Below are 18,869 nucleotides of genomic sequence, written 5' to 3'. Positions count from 1 at the left end.
GAGAGAGAGGAGAGAGAGAGAGAGAGAGAGAGAGAGAGAGAGAGAGAGAGAGAGAGAGAGAGAGAGCGATCGGTAAATTTCCTAGCGTGCGCAATTGAAAAAATATACGCTCGTCAGCAGTGGCGAAGATAGACGAATACGCGAATGTAAACCGCTTCGTTCTGCTCCGTATTTTTCTTCTGCTTCCTCCGCAATGCTGACGAAACGCGCCCCCTGAGACGGAATTTTGCTTTTATATCGACCATGCAAATTCCATCCAATTTCGCGACCAATGAAGAATCCTCGAAACGTAACACGGTATATTCGGTGTTTCGCGCACAATACGATCTGAACACTTTTCTTTTTTTTTTCTATTTGTTGCACAGTTCGGAATGCAGCCGATGGTCCAATGAGAGAGCTCAACTTCGAGGATTTAATCAGAAACAAGTTTTCTCATTGGACCATCGATTGCGTTTCCAACTGCATCGAGGGAAAAAGGACGTGTTTAAAACCGAGCATGCAGGCTTTTATGTTACACGGAGAAAAATATCATTTCTACTGCTAAGAAAAGCGATTATTCAGCTTACTTTCCTTCTTTTGAGTAATGATTGTCTTTAACAAAAAATATTTTCTTGATAATAGTCTTAAAATGTGCTGCGTTGTGTTTCAAAATTCTTCATTATCTCTTTAAGTTCGGCGGAGTTTGCAGAGTTGATGTAGGACCAAAATTTGCCTTGAGATTCCCGCTCAACCATCGATTGTATTCGATTATTTTTTATAACAGACCTCTCTCCTTCTCTCTCTCTCTCTCTCTCTCTCTCTTGAGTAAAGCGGTGTTTCGCGAGAAAGAGGAGGTGCCGTGAAACCGAAGCGCGCTTTGTTTCAGTCCGCAAATAGTCGAATCGCTACTGCGTGTTGACGCTCGACAAAGTTTACTCTCAGCGCCTCGGTTTTCTTCCCTCCGTCGTCGACATGCCGGCGCCTCTCGACGTTCACTCTTACTCTCTGCCTCTCTCTCTCTCTCTCTCTCTCCCTCTCTCTTGCTCCGTTCCTTTCTTCCCGTCGTCTTCGAAGATACTTCCTCCCTTTCGAAATGGCTTTTCATAAACCCCGGGATATTACGACGGAGTCGTTCGTAAACATATTAGTCCACGAAGGATTACCGATATAGGCCGTCGTCGTCGCGTTAACCTGTCGCTCGTCGTCGCGCAAATTTACTCCCGCCCCGGCCTCTCGGCTTGGAGTTTTAATCAATTTCATTAAGGTCGCGACAAATTGAATCGAGCAGTTAATTCCCCATACAGATGCCTCGCGCCGCGACAGACCCCCGTCGCACCAAGTCGTTCGCCTTTCTTCTTCTCTCTGTCTTCTTCGTCATCTTTTTACTCTTCCTCGCGCGAAGAATTCAAACGCGACGGAGATTGGGAGCCATCCGTCAGTGTCATCGGACAAGATCGGTTAATCGCTGATTGGCTTAAGATGCGATCGATAAGATACTGGACTACTCGTCGCTGCTCCTCTTTGCTATTCGGCACGCAGACGCAAAGCATACTGTCTCTTTTTCCCGCGCAGGGAAATAACTTTCCAGCAAACGGGCGCGCGCCCGCGAGAAAAAAGCTCGTCCTGCATCGCCGTCGCCGATGTTCTCGTCGTCGTCGTCGTCGTCGTAGGTAGTGAGGAAACTGCGGTGGTGCAGGATGTAATTAAAGGTAGTAATCAGTCGACTCCAGGCGAACGTATCTCCTTTCGTTGTAAAAACGTCTCGTTTCCGTGGGCGAAAAAGCGAGTTTCGGGGGAAACAAGTTGAAACGGGCTCTCTCTCTCTCTCTCTCTCTCTTTCTTTCCCGCAACATGCGACAATCGCGAAAACGCCGTCGCGAATTTTCGCTTCTGGCTCGCTCCCGAGCATTCGCTAGATTGAGTAATTACGTCCGAGTGACGCAAGAAACGAGAAGTCTCCCTGAGGCGAGTCGAATCGTTAATCGATTCGTTCGAGGTGAACGAATCGAATGACGATCAACGCAATTTGCGTTCCCGCACTGAGAGAAAAAAAACATGATCGATCTAACTAAAATTATCGTTACTTTTGGGCCCAACCATATCCCTTGATTGTTCCAACTCGAAAATTGTAGCAATAAGGCAGAGCTCCATATTACACGTTTAAACAAAAAAATATTTCTAATTAAATCAGTAAAAGCAACATTCCATTCGGTAATCAGAGAATATTTATTGATTTTCAGTGGAAACACTGTCATTTTATTGCCTTATCTTATATCTCTTTGATTATATAGTGGAATGAACCATCAGTTATAAGTACAGCATTTCAGTAAAGAATATACTGATTGTACTTCAAAGAGTATATATCGCAGAGTCCGTTGAAACATGTACTCGAAAAACGGATTGAAACGAATTCTGATATAAGGTTATTATCATTAACATTATAGCAGAATTTAATAAAAAGATATGTTTTCTTGAGCATGATTTATAATAATTGTTTCTCGTGATTATACAAATACCAAAGGTTTTCTTCTCAGTGCGAGGAGGACTCGCACTCGCGCGAACACGAGATTGAAATACACATCGCGTGTCGTTCTCCTTCTTCTGTTCTTCCTCGAATACATAACTGCCATCGTAAATAGTGACACACGCCGGCATACATACATTAATTACCGTCTTTTATCGGCCGCTGCGACGCGCGTTCAGATGCTTGAATGCCGACCGCGAAACCACCCTATTCACGTCGCGGAAAAGGAGATTGCAATCAAGTGAGTAGAAAGAGAGAGGGCGGCCGATAGGAGGGCGAAAGGATGGCTGAAGATTGAAGCCTCGGAAAACTCGCGAGACCACCTCTCCTCGGGACGTGTAGAGAGACCGCTTTTCCGCCTAAAAGGATCCCCGCTAAATGCACGCCGAGCGAGAGACTCGGAGCAGAGCGAGAGGCGCGCGTCTCCTCGTTAATCCGCCGCGCGGTCGCTTTTCACGGGACCAAGTGTAATTTTCTTGCGGTCAAATTGCTCGCGGAATACGATAGCGACCATGGGTGGAAATAGATAGGCCGCTGCCGCCGCCGCCGCCGCCGCCGCTGGAAATACCGTTCTACGGCGCGCGAACCCCGTCGGTTGTTTATGCGATTTTAACTGCACTCGCGCGGTTTCGGCCCCGAGAGGTGGAGGTGGAGGAGGTGACGGCAGCGGCTTTAGGAGCGATTAATTTTAACGTGTAACGCGCCGCTTCCGCGCCTGTGAGATACCGCCGTCGAATAGCGTTACGTAACGCGAAGATAAGTGACATTTCGTCGAAATTCGATTTAGCCGCCGGAGCTGCATCCCGTTCCTCCCCTTTTCCTCTCTCTTTCCTTCGCCCTCTCTCTCTCTCTCTCTTTTTCTTTTTCCCTCGATATACAGGGTGCCTAATGGGAACATATAAAACTCCCGTATAGATTACATCAAACTGAACAAAAGTTCTGCCTCTATCATTTAGCGAACACTTAGCATGTAGAATTTTGAGTTGTTCATTAAGTAAGATTGGCGAATGATCGGGATACGGAATTGTTTATTCGATTTAAATAAAAGGATTTAGATTTATGTGGATATGTCGTTTAGTACACCCACTGAATAAATATTTACGAATTTTTAGATATTTTCCTTCTCAGAGTGCCATTTTCGTGTTGAGACGACTAAAAAGTATGGACCAAAATATATTGGATCAGAAATAACTATAATTTTAGATCAACCATCTTTTTTCTCTTAGTTTGCTGTCACACCTTGCAACTTTGTATCGCAATCACTGATCAATCCTCTCTGATTAATAACTAAAAAATCTATGTGATTATTTGAAAAATATTGGAAGACATTTTTCTTCAGTTTGACTTAAACGCGTGCACGCGATTTTATATGTTATCGTCAGACACCCTGTATACGACTCCTATCAATTTTTTATCAATGTGGCGAACGCGACGTTCCTTCCTGGAGGTAGCGTGAGTTTCCGGGATAAAACGCATTCGGATGTTTGAGGAGAACTTGGCCGTCTGCAGATATAGAAGGAAAAATAAAAAATATCGATCTTGAAGAGAAGTGAACATATATTTCATGAGAGAGGAAGAAGAAGACGACGACGACGAATATGTTCGCGGTCTGCGAAGTTGCCGGTGGAGGCAAAAGCGGATTCGCCGTTTTGTTCGCGGCGAGACTGCAATAAGGACCGTTTTGATTGACAGACGCGCAGTAAAGTATGACGCGAGCGTGTGAGCGAGCTTTTGCGCACCTTGGGCGGTTTGTGAAAATAAGTAAACGACGGTAAGCGAGAGAGCGAGTGTTGCGCTTGGCTTTAGCGGCGCGGCTAATGCAACAAGCGTGTAATTCCGTTTCAATAAACTTCTTCCATCTCGGCGGAACGTTTACTGCGCGACGCGTAGCCGTGCGTCTTGGTCGATTTTTGAGGCGCGAACGGAAATATGCCGGCGCGGTTTATGCGCTCCTGGCACCGGGATTTCGCCGTCAAACTCCGAGACTGGTCGTTCCAAACGTAGTCGTCGTCGTTGTTGTCGGCGTGACGACTGTATTGTACGCTGTGTCAGCGCGATCTCGTCGAGACTAATCGAGCGACTGACAAATTCCCGGAGCGGAAGAGATGATGTGACGCGAGAGACGCCAAAAATTATTAAAACAAATATTGCAGCAGCGGCAAAGCCGCGGAGTAATAAATTTCGGGAGAGACGTTGCCTCGCAGAAAAACTGAATATGGATAAGGAATCGAGATCAGTTGAGTGCGGGCAAACAAATGGAGCGCGCAAAAAATTGCAGAGTCGAGGAGATCTATGGAGAATACAAAGGAGACACGTTACACCGAAAGTGTTACTCGATGGCCGTTATTGAAATACTTCTCGGTCACGTCCGAAACGGTCGGAGGGAAGGATGGGAATGACTACCGGTATAAAAAAATTCCCTGGGGTCTAATTGAGATGTAGAGATGAGTTCGACTCTTCAAAATAATGATGGTCTTTTGTTAAACATGTAACGTTTCAGACATGCGACTCTAAGCGGGAAAACCGAAGATCTCTCAATATTTTTTTCTGATCTGTATTTTACATTGAAATTGAACAAAACATGTTTTGACTTCCCAAATGATTTCATCGTTATTCGGTAAAATATGCAATGTTTAGAAATTTTGTTTACTCTATTGAATACAATAGAAGAGTCGGTATAAAAATAGGATTCTTTGTTTGATGTCATAAAAGTATGTCGATATTACCGATTGAGAAACAAGTGAGAGTTCCAATTGTTTAGGACGAGAATGAGATTCCGAATTGGTATCGTGGATTGGGACAATCAATTTCTACTTTTGAGGACATTTCTATATAGGTATGAAGACAGTAAGTGCGGCTACTTACCGATCCAAAGTCAGATAACCGTTTAACACTGGCACTCGGACGCGTTCGCGGAAATGACATTTAATTCTCAGCAGGAAAGTCCGCCGAGGCTTGTCACTCCCGCTCTTCTCTTTCCCAGTCTTTTTTCTTCCTTTTTTTCTTTTTCGCGCTCCACCAAAATGCCAGCCAATTAACTAAACGGCGGGATCCCGTATTATTCGGCCGTGGAGAGATTTACATAACTGCCCGCGGAAGTGCGGGTTCGTACCTTTTTTTCCATATAATCACGTAACATCGTGCTCGATTTCGAATTCATATGCAGAGTAAAAGATTGTAATGCAGGCAATCATTCTAATTTGGAAAGTATTTTTATCCTTGATACGATAATCTTCAAATAATATTACAAAGCGTTAAACGGAGATAAATTAAAAATATATTTTGCAAAAATATATTTTAAATGATTTTTTACGAAAATATATTTTAGGTAATTTTTTGCAAAAATATACTTTTTATTGGCAATTTATTGCTAGATTACTAAAAAAAACATAGTAAAATTGAGATAAATTTACACTGAGGGAAAAATTATCTTAAAATCAACAAAAATTTTTTTGATGAGTGCCATTAACATATTTATTTAAATATAAATTCTCTCTATTTGAACCAAATATTGTTTACTTAAATCAGGTAAACCATATTTGATTTAAATAAAGAGAATTTAAATTTAAGTAAATATGTGAATTGCACCCGTCAAAGAAATTTGTTGATTTTAAGATAATTTTTCCCTCAGTGTATGCATGAAAAAAAAATATAATATTTTCTCCATGTACAAAATATGCAAAAATTTTCCTGCACGGAAAAAAGGTTTGGTTGAATTAACCAAATATCTGGTCGAATATGAACGATCCAGAAATTCCGATTGAAGTAACTCGAATTCTATTTAAGTTAACAAGATTTTTGGTTGACTTAAATAGAATTCGGGTTACTTCAATCGGAAATTTTGGATCGTTCATATTCGACCTGATATTTGGTTAATTCAACTAAATCTTTTTTTCCGTGTGCAAGTAACTTAACTTCATTCAACGCTATGTAATCTCATTTGACATATCAAAAGTAAAGATATTTTCCAAAGCCAAAGGGTGTCCTTTTTTCATGTGCGACCGCTCGGCGGCGCACGGTCAAGCGTAATGAAAGCCTCGTCATTATTGTTGGATGCGCCTGGCGACGTTCCAACCAATCGCGGTAAGCGCAGATTTATCTTGATCGGTAGCAAAGCTCATTCACCCCCTACGCCGGCGGCACCCCTCCAGCAGCGCCAGAGGGATTAATCTCCCTTTCAACTACCAGAAATTGCCCCGTACCGAACTTCACGCTCAAGCGCGCTCTTACGCCCGGTTTATTACGACGCTTTGCTCAACTTTTATGTTTACGTCACCTCGCGCCGTGTTGTAATCCCGCGTGGTACATACACTCGCTTACTAAACGATGGCCATACATCCTCCCGAATGAAGTTGCAGCGCTCCTGGATGTTGATTGAGAGACAATCGGGAGACACTACTGATGCATTCGCGCCGTAATCAGTCAACAAAGAGATGTTTTTGAGCCTACAGAGTCTACAAGTTCGTAATTTAAGCTATGGGAGAATAACAATACTTGAATGTTATATTAATCACATTTATTTTTATATGATCACTTCGAGTCATAACTGATTACAGCGCGAACGCGTCAGCAGTGTCTCTTAATTTGTGACGATCAGGAGCTTCATTCGGAAAAATGTGTGGCCACCATTCAGTAATGAAGTGTATAATAGATCGCAAAATGTTTTGGACACAATGACAACTTCAGAGTATCCAATGTTCCAATGTTCCAATAAGAGAATGAATTGTTGAAGAATAAGTTCTCTCATTGGACCATCGGCTATGCTCTCAAGTTCATTGTATCTAAATCGTTTTGTAATCCACTAGGATTACTTGTAAGGATCATTACTTTGTCGTAAGATATACTTGTAGCGATCATCTCGAGTCCACATCGAGGAGAGCTTCTTTCCATCGTTCGCACAGTTCCATCGGCGCCGTTTTTATTCTCTACGCTTTATTTTTACTCATTAGTCGCTCCGGGAACGCGCCGGTTGTGTCGGTTGCTTGAAATAATCCCTCGCCTCTCGCGAAGGGCTCCTCGTTGATATTCGAAATACATCACGCGTTCCTCGATATTTTTAATCATTATTTATTTTTTCATCGAACGCGCTGCTCGACAGCGGCAGCGCGTCGTTCAGGGTGGCGAGGAACGACGAAGTCGATGACCCGACTCCTGTCCCTGGCAAAGCATTCGACGTTTCGTCTTGCCCACCCTCGCTTTTCCCACGCCCCCGCGTCGTATTCATCGCCGACAACAAACTGTACGCGGAACTGGCAGCGCGGCGATATTAAGTTCCGCCAGATTGATGGCATCGTCTCACGAAGGAGGAAGCTATCGCTTTTCGACGGAAGGAACGAAGTTCGCCGCCTGTGGTCAACGTACGTGAACGTACGCCGCGGGTAGGATGACCGACTCTCAATCACTCGATTTCGGAATGTCAAGCCTGAAAAGGTCGGGACACTGCCAAAAAGATTTTTTTATTGTTTACAAAATACCTTGTAATGTTAATGTATGTGCGGTCCAGGACGAAACAATTTGAACATGTTGAACGGTTTGAATTTCGCGGAAGTGAAGTTAGTAACTCATCTACACGGAAAAAAATAATTTGCTACATACGGACAGTTAAATATAATTCGCTGTTAGCTACTTTTTTGCTGTAGGAACCTATTTTCTTGCTATGATAACAAGAAAATCTATTTCTACAACAAGAAAAGTTGCTAACGTAGCAAATTTGTTACTGATGGACAACTAAACATGATTTACTGCTTTAGCTATTTTTTGTTGCAAGAGCAAATTTTCTTGTTATCATAGCAAAGAAATTAGCTCCTGCAGCAAAGAAAAGTGGCTAATATAGCAAATTATGTTTAGTTGTTCATATATAGCAGATCTTTTTTTTCCGTGTAGTTGTCACATTTGAGAATCACTGCTCACTGACATGCACGAAACTTACTTTCGCACCACGTATTGTCATTTCGGCTGCTGCCCAATTACCGCACAAGTTCGTCAGCTGTAACCCTCAATTGTAATAATTAAATGAATCACTAACCTCACTAGAAAAAAAGTGTTTCGCTCTCAACTGTTTACGTCACTTCGTGGTAATTTTATATATACTGAGCCAGAATTCGTGGTACAATTAAGCAGAATGTGGTTAAACGCTTCAAGATAGATTGAAATGATTCAATAACTTTTCTCCGACTGAAATTCCGTTTTCGAGAAAAATGAGTTTGAGAATCTGTCGAGTGTTCGTACACTTGACTGAAATTCGACGAATTTAGCTTCGCTCTAAGTCGCTGCGATTTCCTTTAATTTCACTTGTAGCGAAACCGAATTCGTTGGATTTCAGTCAAGCGTACGTGTACTCGACAGATTTTCAAATTTATTTTTCTCGAGAACGGAGCTGCGATTGGAAAAGAGTTATTGAATCACTTCGATTTATTTAGAGACGTAGAATCATCTTCTTGTTAGTTGTACCACGAATTCTGATTCACGCAGTATATAGATATATTTTGACATGTTACTTTTTTGAATAGAGGAGAATTTGCTATTTATAACTACAATCGTGTGGGAAAATAATTACTATAAATTATGGCTAATATCTAGCTACGGAAGAGACGAATTCGCGGACAAAGACACGAACGACGGAGTTATATATGGCGGCCGCAAGAGGGCCTTCTCGTCCCCGAGTCGTTTCCGGCTCTCCGCCCTTGTCCGTAAACATCCTCGAAATTCCAACGAGACGCGGCCACTTTAGCCAGTTTCACGATAACGCGCTGGCGACTTGCCGCGTTAACTTAATAGACGAATAATATCGCGCGTTTATGAGATTGCCGGGCTAAATGGGCGAGCGGGAAGAGAGAGACGCAAGTGATAAAACGCCTTTTTTTACATCAGCGCCGAGTAAAAGTCCGTGAAGGCGACGGCGAGGCGTTCGAGAATAAATTTTCATATTTGCCTTATAAGTAGCCGTTTTGCATAATAACTCGCGGAGACTTTCGAAAGGCGTTTTAGAGAGAGAGAGAGAGAGAGAGAGATTCGCATGCGCGCGAAATTAAGAGTCTCACGTCGCCGTCTTGCCGTCTTGCTGTCGTTCGATCGGCACGGCGACCTTCCGATTGTATAATTTAGCGAGATATCGCGCGCCCTTGGTGCAGATCTCCACGGGTGACCAGCCCCTGAGATGTCATTGCATAAATAAGGGAGTCACGCTGCCGACGAGGCGGGATTCAATTAACGCCGAATAGAGGAGGAGTGAGAATCGACGGCAGCGCGACTATTAATTGCCGATTCGCCGCTAAAACCGAGTGTCATCAAAATCCGGCGGTTCCGATTCGCGTGCGAGACAGACAAAAGTGTGTGAGAGACAAAGAGAGAGGGAGAGGGAGGGAAGGACGTCGTCGCGAAAAGCACTTTGTTTGATGTTAACGTCGATACATTAAGTGAAAACGATATATTCTCCGATAGGGAGAATAAATTGCCCAATCATTGTACAATAACAGCATCACGAGATGAAGTGTAATTTTGATACGTAATGTAATAATAACTGCGCCAAAATAATTCGCCATAACGCAACGGTTGTCGGGATGTAATTTCAAAAGAATATTTCTCCAGAATTGGATAAAAAACGTGGGATATTTGTTTGCGATACTTTCGATTTGCACAATTATTTCACAGTACTTGAAAACAAAGTCGCAAACCTCAATATTCTTCATAATATAATAACATTTTGTAATATCCCCACATTTTTAAACAAAGCGCTCCAATTTAGATTATCAAATTAGTTGGATGATCGCTAATTTAAGTGAAAAGTAGAGAAACAAAAAGAGAGAGATTTTTAAGTAATGAATAGTACATAAAATTTAAGCAATGAATAGTACATAAATTTTACATTTGTTTTTTTTACATTTGTTTTTTTTATATTTGTTTTATTTATCAACGCATTGTCATATCGTGAATGCCTAATATTTCGTACTGCAATATTTCTAAATTATAATTCAGGAATAATTGTATATTTTTTCAAGCATATATATGCATGCAAAAAATTTTCCTTGATTAACATAGTATAGTAATAATATAAATTTCCAGACTTAGCATAGTAATGATATAATTTTCCAGGCTTGTGTATTGCGCGACTAGAATATATGCATATTTAAAAGCGAAAATTTAGTTACATATGTTAGCAAGAAACCAATAGTTTCTTTAGACATATTTTTTAACCTGAAGGTATTTACCATATCGACGAAAAAATTTTAGAAAAGTAAGAGAATGTTCCATACTGACGTGTATTTTCGACGCACAACTCGGACTACTTCGAAGTAGTATATCTTTTATTTACAACCCGTATTTAATCCCGGAAATTTTTATTAACCTTAGAGTAATGTGTGAAAGATCTTTCTAGTATAGAAAGATTCGGTTGTAAGCAATTGGACCGTCATATCATTTTGACAGTTAAGTCAGAAAAGGAAGAGAGCAAAAAGATCGACGCAAGAGCTTGGTTAGCTCAGTCGATTGGACGGTTGCTCCGCAAGCGGGAAGGTCACGGGGTTCGATTCCAGGCACACAGTAAACTCGGTTTCGCTCTGATGTGTGTATATTTCTTTCTTTCCAGCTTTTACGCAGAAAAATCCCATATTTGTTGAGAAAAATTATTTCTGCGCGGAGTCCTTTCTTCTCCTTCGCTCTTTTTCAAAAATTTCTCATATATAAATACATACCCTGAGGAAGTAAAAAAAATTATTTATAAGATCCTAGCCGAGCAAAAAACTACTATGATGCTACTATGAACTAGTATTTCTTCGTTTCGTGAATGATTGTATTCTCAAGAGAAATTTTCTGAGGATTAATTCAATTTCCTCAAAAGTTGCTTAAAATTGTGCAACTGTTGAAAAAGCCTGCTAAAATTGTTTGTGGTACACAAGATGGTACAGCAGTAGCATTTTAGCAATATCTGTAAGCAAATTTAATAAGTGAGTGGAGAAGGGATTATATATTCGTTTGTCTCTCGTCACTGGTCTTTCTTGTACACTACGGTCAACTTTCATAAGAAGTGTGACTGGTTTTAATCTGGATAAGGGCGTCACAAAGAGACCTTTCTTACTGAATTTCACTAGTAGTTTCCGCACAGAGAAATTCTCTGTCTCTGTAATCTATATTAAATACAAAAACCATATACGACATCGCAGCGTTTGTTTGATCATTCATCTGTCTTATTCTCTAACTTCTCGTGTCTAGATGTATTTTCGTTACGACTGCAAAACCATTCCTTCTTTTTGAGTGAATGTTTCTCTGTCGGAGTTCCAATTGAGAAACGTTCTACGTGGAGGCACATCTCTCTTCCGTCTTCGCCGTAAGATTGTTCAAAGGCGCAGGCTGCTGCGGCAAACAAGTTTTCGCAGCAGCGTGTGCCTTTTTTAACTCGACTTCACAACGCGAGTCGAAAATAAAAGCGTCACTGGGAAGAGACGCGCTCGCGCGAGAGGGAAAAGGAGAGAGAGAGAGAGAGAATTACGAGAACGTATGTACATACGTTGGACGTACACTCCCTTCGCCGGCGCGTTATCTTCTCTCGAGAGTCATTGATTACGCTACTGTTATCGCACACCGCGCGTTGCACCGTTTCCCAGCGGTCGAGCGAGCGAACACGCCTTTTCTCTTTTTTCTCAAATCGCCTAGTCACTCGACTGAAATAGCTGGCATTACCAATTGCAGCTGCATCGGCTCGCCTTGGTGCATCCATCGCGAAGCAATTGACCGCGATGCTACGTGCGTGCGACGTATGTACTTCGGCCGGCCGTCCGACCAGCCAGCCAGTGAGTTTACGGCCTGGGCCGATTGCTCGACCGGGTTCTGGCGTTTCTCTTTTATCGGGCATTTGCGTAAGCGCGCGTGTACTCTCGCGTGGGTTATGTGACGTGCTGGCCGCGACGGCACCGGATTCAAATGTCAACATTAATATACGTGTGTTATGCGTCTCCGCCGCCGCCGTCGTCGTCGTTGTCGTCGTCGTCGTCGTCGTCGGCGATAATTACTATTTGGCCTTTGCCAACCGGAGCCAGCCGAGCGATCGACGGTGGGAATTCTCGAATACCTTATTCATCGGCGGTGAGCAATCTCGAAGAATGTCGCGAAGATTTCGGACGCTCGGCCGGCACACCTTCTCACGCAAAGGTCACCGTGATCACATGAAGATTACATTATTCACCGAATATGATATCTCGTTCGGTGAGCAAGAACACGGTGCTGGCGACTAGGGACGGGCGATTCTTTACCCTCTAAATCTCTCGGAGTGGCATCTCACTCAAAACGAGTGAAAAGTGACAGTATTTTCACTGGAAGCGACAGTGAAAACACAACCGCCACTCGGAATCGCAAGGGTGAATGTCTCGCTCGGGCTTGGGTTGGATTTTGGCGGTATGAGCGAATGTTTCAATAAATTAGAGCAAATTTGTCCCCTCAAAACGATGTTTCCCTGGTCCAGGTGGAATTCTGAGTGGCCGCAGTTTAAATTTATCGCTGTTTTTTGTATCTGCTAGAAAATTGCCCGTGGTATGTTGAATTTACAGCAGCGGCGTTCCAGCAATATCCGCAAGCACATTTAGGGTGTGAGGATTATACGTTCGTTCATCCCTTGTCGCTGGTCTTTTTTGTCTACCACAGTGACTTTTGTAAGAAATACGACTGGATTTAATCTGGGTGGGCTCCATAAAGAGAGACTTTCTTGCCAAATTTCACAAATAGTTTAGATATAAATTCCTTCTGTGTCATCTGTTTAACCCTAGAGCCCTAAACATAGTAAAATTTATCCGAATCAACTTTTCCAACGTTACCGTTCTTCAAAACATGTGTGTGTTTTGTTTCTTTATTATAATTTCTTTCGATTTCATAAGTAGCAAAAACATTCATAGATTAGTGATAAGAACAGATGGATCAATATCTAATCCAAGAATTACTTAGATCCTAATAATCCATTATGCCACTCCGCCGTTTATTTAAGATTAATTCATAGTCTTAGATAAGAGTTAAAATTAATTTAATTCTTTAGCGCGCGTCTCTCTTTCTCTCTCTCGCCCTCTCATACCCTCTCACTCTGTTTCTCCTTGTCTTCTCCGTACAATAATAATGTAGCGGACTGACTCGAGCCTTACACACCTACGTACTTTTCGTACTCCGTGAGTCATTTGGATAATTGGAAAGAGTTGCGCGCGGAGTGTTCTGCGTATACGCAGAATTCTGTCGAATAATTCGCATGCTATTATGTCAACGGTATCGCGGAGCGAGCGCTTTGTTATCCGAGCCACAGCTGTGAAAAAGGGAAAAGAGGAGAATTAAGAGAGAGAGAGAGAGAGAGAGAGAGAGAGAGAGAGAGAGAGAGAGAGAGCCGACGCGGAACGATCTTGCGCGCGCGGGTCGTTATCGACGACGATACGTGCGCGACGTACGGACTATATGGCTGTAATTCTAGTGTTTTACATATTGATCAATTTTGCGGTGATATACGGCGGGGCATATGGAAATTTCGAATTGCGCTGCCGAGCCGAGCGCGCTAATATATTCCTCCCGCGCGCGCACGACGCTGTCGATAAGCCGGATCACGTCGCGACGCACCACACAACACGCTAATGGAAGTGTATTTTCTGTTTCAGCGTGCGGAGCGTGATGCACAAGTATCTGGAGAAGAAGAACGAAGTGAACTTCGACAAAATATTTAATCAAATGTTAGGTGAGTAAGTCGAGAGAACCATCCTGTCAGCTAGCTCCCCCTCGGCTTTCCTTCTTCTCTTTCTTCTTCTTCTTCTTCTTCTTCTCTTTCCTCCCTTATCGTCTTTGTCCGCGTCGCGACTCTTGCGGGCCTTTCGATTATCCTTCGAGATCATCGAGAAAGCAAAGAAACTCAGAGTATAGTTGGCGTACACACAGAAAGGTACATGCTGCATTCAAATTAATGTTACGTGTTCCAAGTATTTCGCAGGTTTATACATATATATCCGCAGATATACATCCGAAAAAAATATAATCTTCTTCTTGGCGGAATCCTCTTATACATATGGCCTCAAGAAGATTCTTCTGAAATCAAAAGGAGAATATTTTAACACCCAAAAAATAAGAAATCTAGTTGCAAGGTACTGTTTCCTGTAATCCCGTATTCTAAGCAAAAACCATTCTTGCCAAAAGAGTATTCCTTTTTTAATGAAATGAACTGTCGATTGAAATAATAATCAATTGAAATAGTTCGAATACTTTCCTTTAGTTTGAGCAATCAATAAATAATCGTAATCTTTGCTTGTCTGCGACATGCAACCTTTCTCTTTAACCTCTTTTCTCAATGTACTAAAAGACATTTCTCTGTCAAAAACAAGACTTGTACTATACATAAAAGCCGAAATTCCTCCAACTTTAAGAATATTGTGCTTTTCCTTTTGGTTTTAGAGGAATCCTCCTGAGGCCATGTATAAGAAGATTTCACTAAAGACAACATTATATATATTTTTTTTTTTTGGATATATCATAAACATCGAATTTATTCAAAATATATTCTGAAAGCTAGTAAGTTCAGCATTTCAATGAAGAATATTAAATTAAAACAGAAATTCAGTTTGCTTACCGCATAAAGCCGAGCCGACTTTTTCTTTGATAAAGCTTCACAATACATATTCTTGTGAAGGGAGTAAATTCTACTTCTGCGTATATAATAATGAGCTTTTTTCAAATTTGTAGTTATTGCAGTAAAATTTGCGAATATATTTCAAAATTACTATGAAGAAGGTATTGTTTGTGTTGTGAAGATGACCATTACTCAAGAGAAGGAAAGTAGTAATCGCTTTGCCTAGCCATAGAATGATATTTTTCTCTGTGTAGGATCTCCGTCGGTTCGTAAATTCGCGAGGACGATTGTCGGGAGGCGCGCGCGGCGATGAGACCAACATAATCCCGTATCTCGCGCCGTTTTTATTTGTGTTCAATAAAACAGTCCAGTATATGCGGTGCCGCTTCTCTTGGATATTAGCATATTCTTTCCGATTGACGCAAATATATAAGATGCGTGCATGCATTATTCATGAGGCAAACATAGCCGCGGTTGCGTTATTGTACGCGGAATAATTCTCTTACGATTCGTCTTCGTCATGAGTGGCCCGGCGCGGCTACGTGAATGTCGCGCGCATTCATCATCGCGAATCCGACGGAAGTAATCGATTCGCATTTTAATAAATCGCGCTAATTGAATGTATTTGCCACACTGTGTCCTCGTTATCGCGTTATAAAACGCTAATTCGTGCGTCGTATTTTCATTCTCGATCGCAAATTAGTCCCGATTAACAACGCGATTTAATAATTCATTCCGATTTTACCGTCGCGAAATGACGCGTGCGAATTGATTGGGAGATGACCTGGAAAAGGCGTTACCTTTATCAGACACGCGACAGTTTGCGCGCATACATATGTCGTCCGCGCGGAATTGTTGCGTTCCGCGTAAAGTAGGATGTAGTGATGGCGACGTCCTCGCCGTCGTCGTCCCGTAGTCGATGGAGCGGCGCGGCTAGGCGCGGCGCCGAAACGATACTGATCACTGAAAGTTCGCCGATGTCAAGCCAAACTCCACGTGTGTACTTCCAGGTTACCTTTTATTCAAAGACTTCTGCGAGACTGTAGCGGAGGAACCGAATCCGCAACTTAGGTTTTACGAAGAGGTTCGTGTTTTAACAACCCGCTACACTAGTTAAGTTCGAGTAGTAGCAGTCGCGCGGTGCGTCGACGCCGGGCCAACTCCATAATGGCATCTTACGTTTCTGCATTGTAGATCAAAGCGTACGAGAAGCTCGAATGTCCGGAGGACAGGAGAAAACTCGCCAGGGAGATCTACGACAATTACATTATGAAGGAGTTGCTGGCGCATTCTCACGTGAGTAAGCTGACACGTTCGCTCGTTCTTCCTCTGCCGTGACTCGGCGATGACCGAATGGAGGAGGAATCTCTCTTTGTCGAGCACTCGAACGCGTCGTGACGTGTGATCGAAGACGTCACGTCATCTTTGGGCAAGAAATAGTGAAGCAAAGAAAGAGACAGGAGAAGAGGAGAAAGAGAGAGAGAGAGAGAGAGAGAGACAGACAGACAGACAGACAGATAGAGACAGAAAGAGATAGAAAAACAGAGAGAAAGAGAGGATTTCACGACATGTCACATGATGACGTGTTTTTATCTCGACTTGATTCCTCTCGAACGTTTTCGTTCCGCGAATAACGGGAGCCTTTCAACCTCAGTCATCGATCACACTCATGCGAGGACGACAAAGGGATTCTCTGTTGTCGTCTCTGTAATGAGCAATTACTACATACGTGCGACATATCTGTCTTTTGCAGGAGTATTCGCAGGAGGCGGTGTCACACGTGCACAAGTATCTCATGAAGAATGAAGTACCAGTCAACTTGTTCGAGGTAGGTGATCGTTGTCACGCAGCTTTGGCCGGCGTGCGCGTTTCTGCGCAACGATGACAAGTGGATGAAGAGTGTCTTTCTGTTTGCAGCCGTATATCGAGGAGATTTTCAATCACCTGCGGGGGGAGCCGTTTAAAAAGTTTTTGGAAAGGTACAAACAGTTCTTAGCTTGGAAAAGATACTCTTTGCGCCCGTCAAAGGTGCACGCGTGTTAACGTGTTATATACGTAACGTCTGAAAAATATTTGCATATGTTTCCAGCGATAAGTATACCCGATTTTGCCAATGGAAGAATCTAGAGCTAAATATCCAGGTATAAACACACTCATCAGTCACACATCAGAGGAGACGTATCTTCTAAGATCGAATAGTGTCATGTGTATAATGAAATTGCAGCTGACGATGAGCGACTTCAGCGTGCATCGGATAATCGGGAGGGGCGGCTTCGGCGAAGTGTACGGTTGCCGGAAAGCGGACACCGGCAAGATGTACGCCATGAAATGCTTGGATAAAAAACGCATTAAGATGAAGCAGGGCGAAACGTTAGCGCTCAACGAAAGGATAATGCTCTCGCTAGTCAGCACCGGGGTGAGTGTGTTTACCTTCGCCGTGGTTACCTAAGCCCGTGAATCACGGACGTGCACGGGATTTCACGCAGATCCATCGTCATCCGCAGATGGACTGTCCGTTCATAGTATGTATGACGTACGCATTTCACACGGCCGATAAGCTGTGCTTCATACTGGACCTGATGAACGGCGGCGACCTGCACTACCACCTGAGCCAACACGGTGTCTTTAATGAGCCGGAAATGAAGTTCTACGCCGCGGAGGTGATACTGGGCTTGGAACACATGCATCGCAGGTACATCGTTTATCGCGATCTCAAGCCGGCGAACATACTGCTGGACGAGCATGGCCACGTGAGGATATCGGATCTAGGATTGGCATGCGACTTCTCCAAAAAGAAACCGCATGCGAGCGTGTGAGTATAATCTTGTCCAGCCAAGAAGGAGTAGTAGAAAACGATCCTCGGCGTATGATGACGCAAGGTGCTCTAACTCGCGCGCGCTTTCTCTCTCTCTCTCTCTCTCTCTCTTTCTTCTCTCTATGAATATTTTTATCACAGCGGCACGCACGGATACATGGCACCGGAGGTACTCTCGAAGGGTACCGCGTACGACTCGAGCGCAGACTGGTTTTCATTCGGCTGTATGCTGTACAAGCTACTGAAAGGACACAGCCCATTCAGACAACACAAGACCAAGGACAAGCACGAGATAGACCGTATGACGTTAACCATGGTAAGTTGAGAAGGATCTTGGGGACTCGCACGCTCGACGACTCGCTTCAGTCTTGCATACTAACATGTCACTCGCATCCATTGCAGAACGTGGAGCTGCCGGAGACGTTCTCGCGGGAGTTACGGTCACTGTTAGAAGGTCTGCTTCAACGAGACATCAACAATCGGCTCGGCTGCCGTGGAAACGGCGCGGATGAGCTTAAGGAACACCCGTTTTTCAGCGGTATCGATTGGCAGCAGGTGTATCTTCAGAAGTACACGCCGCCCTTAATACCGCCGCGCGGCGAGGTCAACGCCGCGGATGCCTTCGACATCGGCTCTTTCGACGAGGAGGACACGAAAGGTATCAAGTTGACCGACGCGGATCAGGATCTATACAAAAACTTTGCTCTAGTCATCTCAGAGAGATGGCAGGCTGAAGTAGCCGAGACTGTGTTTGAGACAATCAATAACGAGGCGGACAAGGTACGCGATAAATAATTCATCTTAACAATCCAATGTATTTCTATTCGTCATTCGCTTGCAACTCGCCATCATGTATTTGCGCGCGCGCTGTCATCATCTATTGCGTTGCAGCTGGAAAATAAGAAGAAGGCGAAGCAGAAGCAACACTTTGACGCAGATGAAAAGGGTAAGTGTGTCTGTGATGAAAAGAGTAT

At 43.3% G+C, this 18,869-nt stretch overlaps 1 protein-coding gene across 7 annotated transcripts in view; it reads left to right on the top strand.

Moving 5' to 3' along the window:
- Nucleotides 1-18,869, top strand: part of LOC116850146 (G protein-coupled receptor kinase 1) — a 50,892-nt gene that overhangs the window by 27,724 nt on the left and 4,299 nt on the right. For 4 of the 7 annotated variants that reach the window (XR_004379264.1, XR_004379265.1, XR_004379266.1 and 1 more), the window contains 11 exons: nucleotides 14,122-14,198; nucleotides 16,091-16,164; nucleotides 16,275-16,376; nucleotides 16,834-16,908; nucleotides 16,998-17,059; nucleotides 17,170-17,221; nucleotides 17,305-17,496; nucleotides 17,567-17,892; nucleotides 18,037-18,211; nucleotides 18,298-18,675; nucleotides 18,787-18,841. Coding sequence is in view for 4 of the 7 variants with exons in the window: in XM_032828093.1 (XP_032683984.1) it covers nucleotides 14,122-14,198; nucleotides 16,091-16,164; nucleotides 16,275-16,376; nucleotides 16,834-16,908; nucleotides 16,998-17,059; nucleotides 17,170-17,221; nucleotides 17,305-17,496; nucleotides 17,567-17,892; nucleotides 18,037-18,211; nucleotides 18,298-18,675; nucleotides 18,787-18,841 (1,568 nt within the window). In the remaining 3 variants the exon portion in view is untranslated. The other 3 variants (XM_032828094.1, XM_032828095.1, XM_032828096.1) reach the window with 3 other exon arrangements.

This window comes from Odontomachus brunneus, unplaced genomic scaffold (genome assembly GCF_010583005.1).
Source record: "Odontomachus brunneus isolate Ranch 3 - 2012 unplaced genomic scaffold, Obru_v1 Obru_scaffold_134, whole genome shotgun sequence".
Taxonomy (NCBI): Eukaryota; Metazoa; Arthropoda; class Insecta; order Hymenoptera; family Formicidae; genus Odontomachus; species Odontomachus brunneus.
Note: the sequence above shows the minus strand (reverse complement) of the source record. Positions and strands in the feature narration are given on the sequence as shown.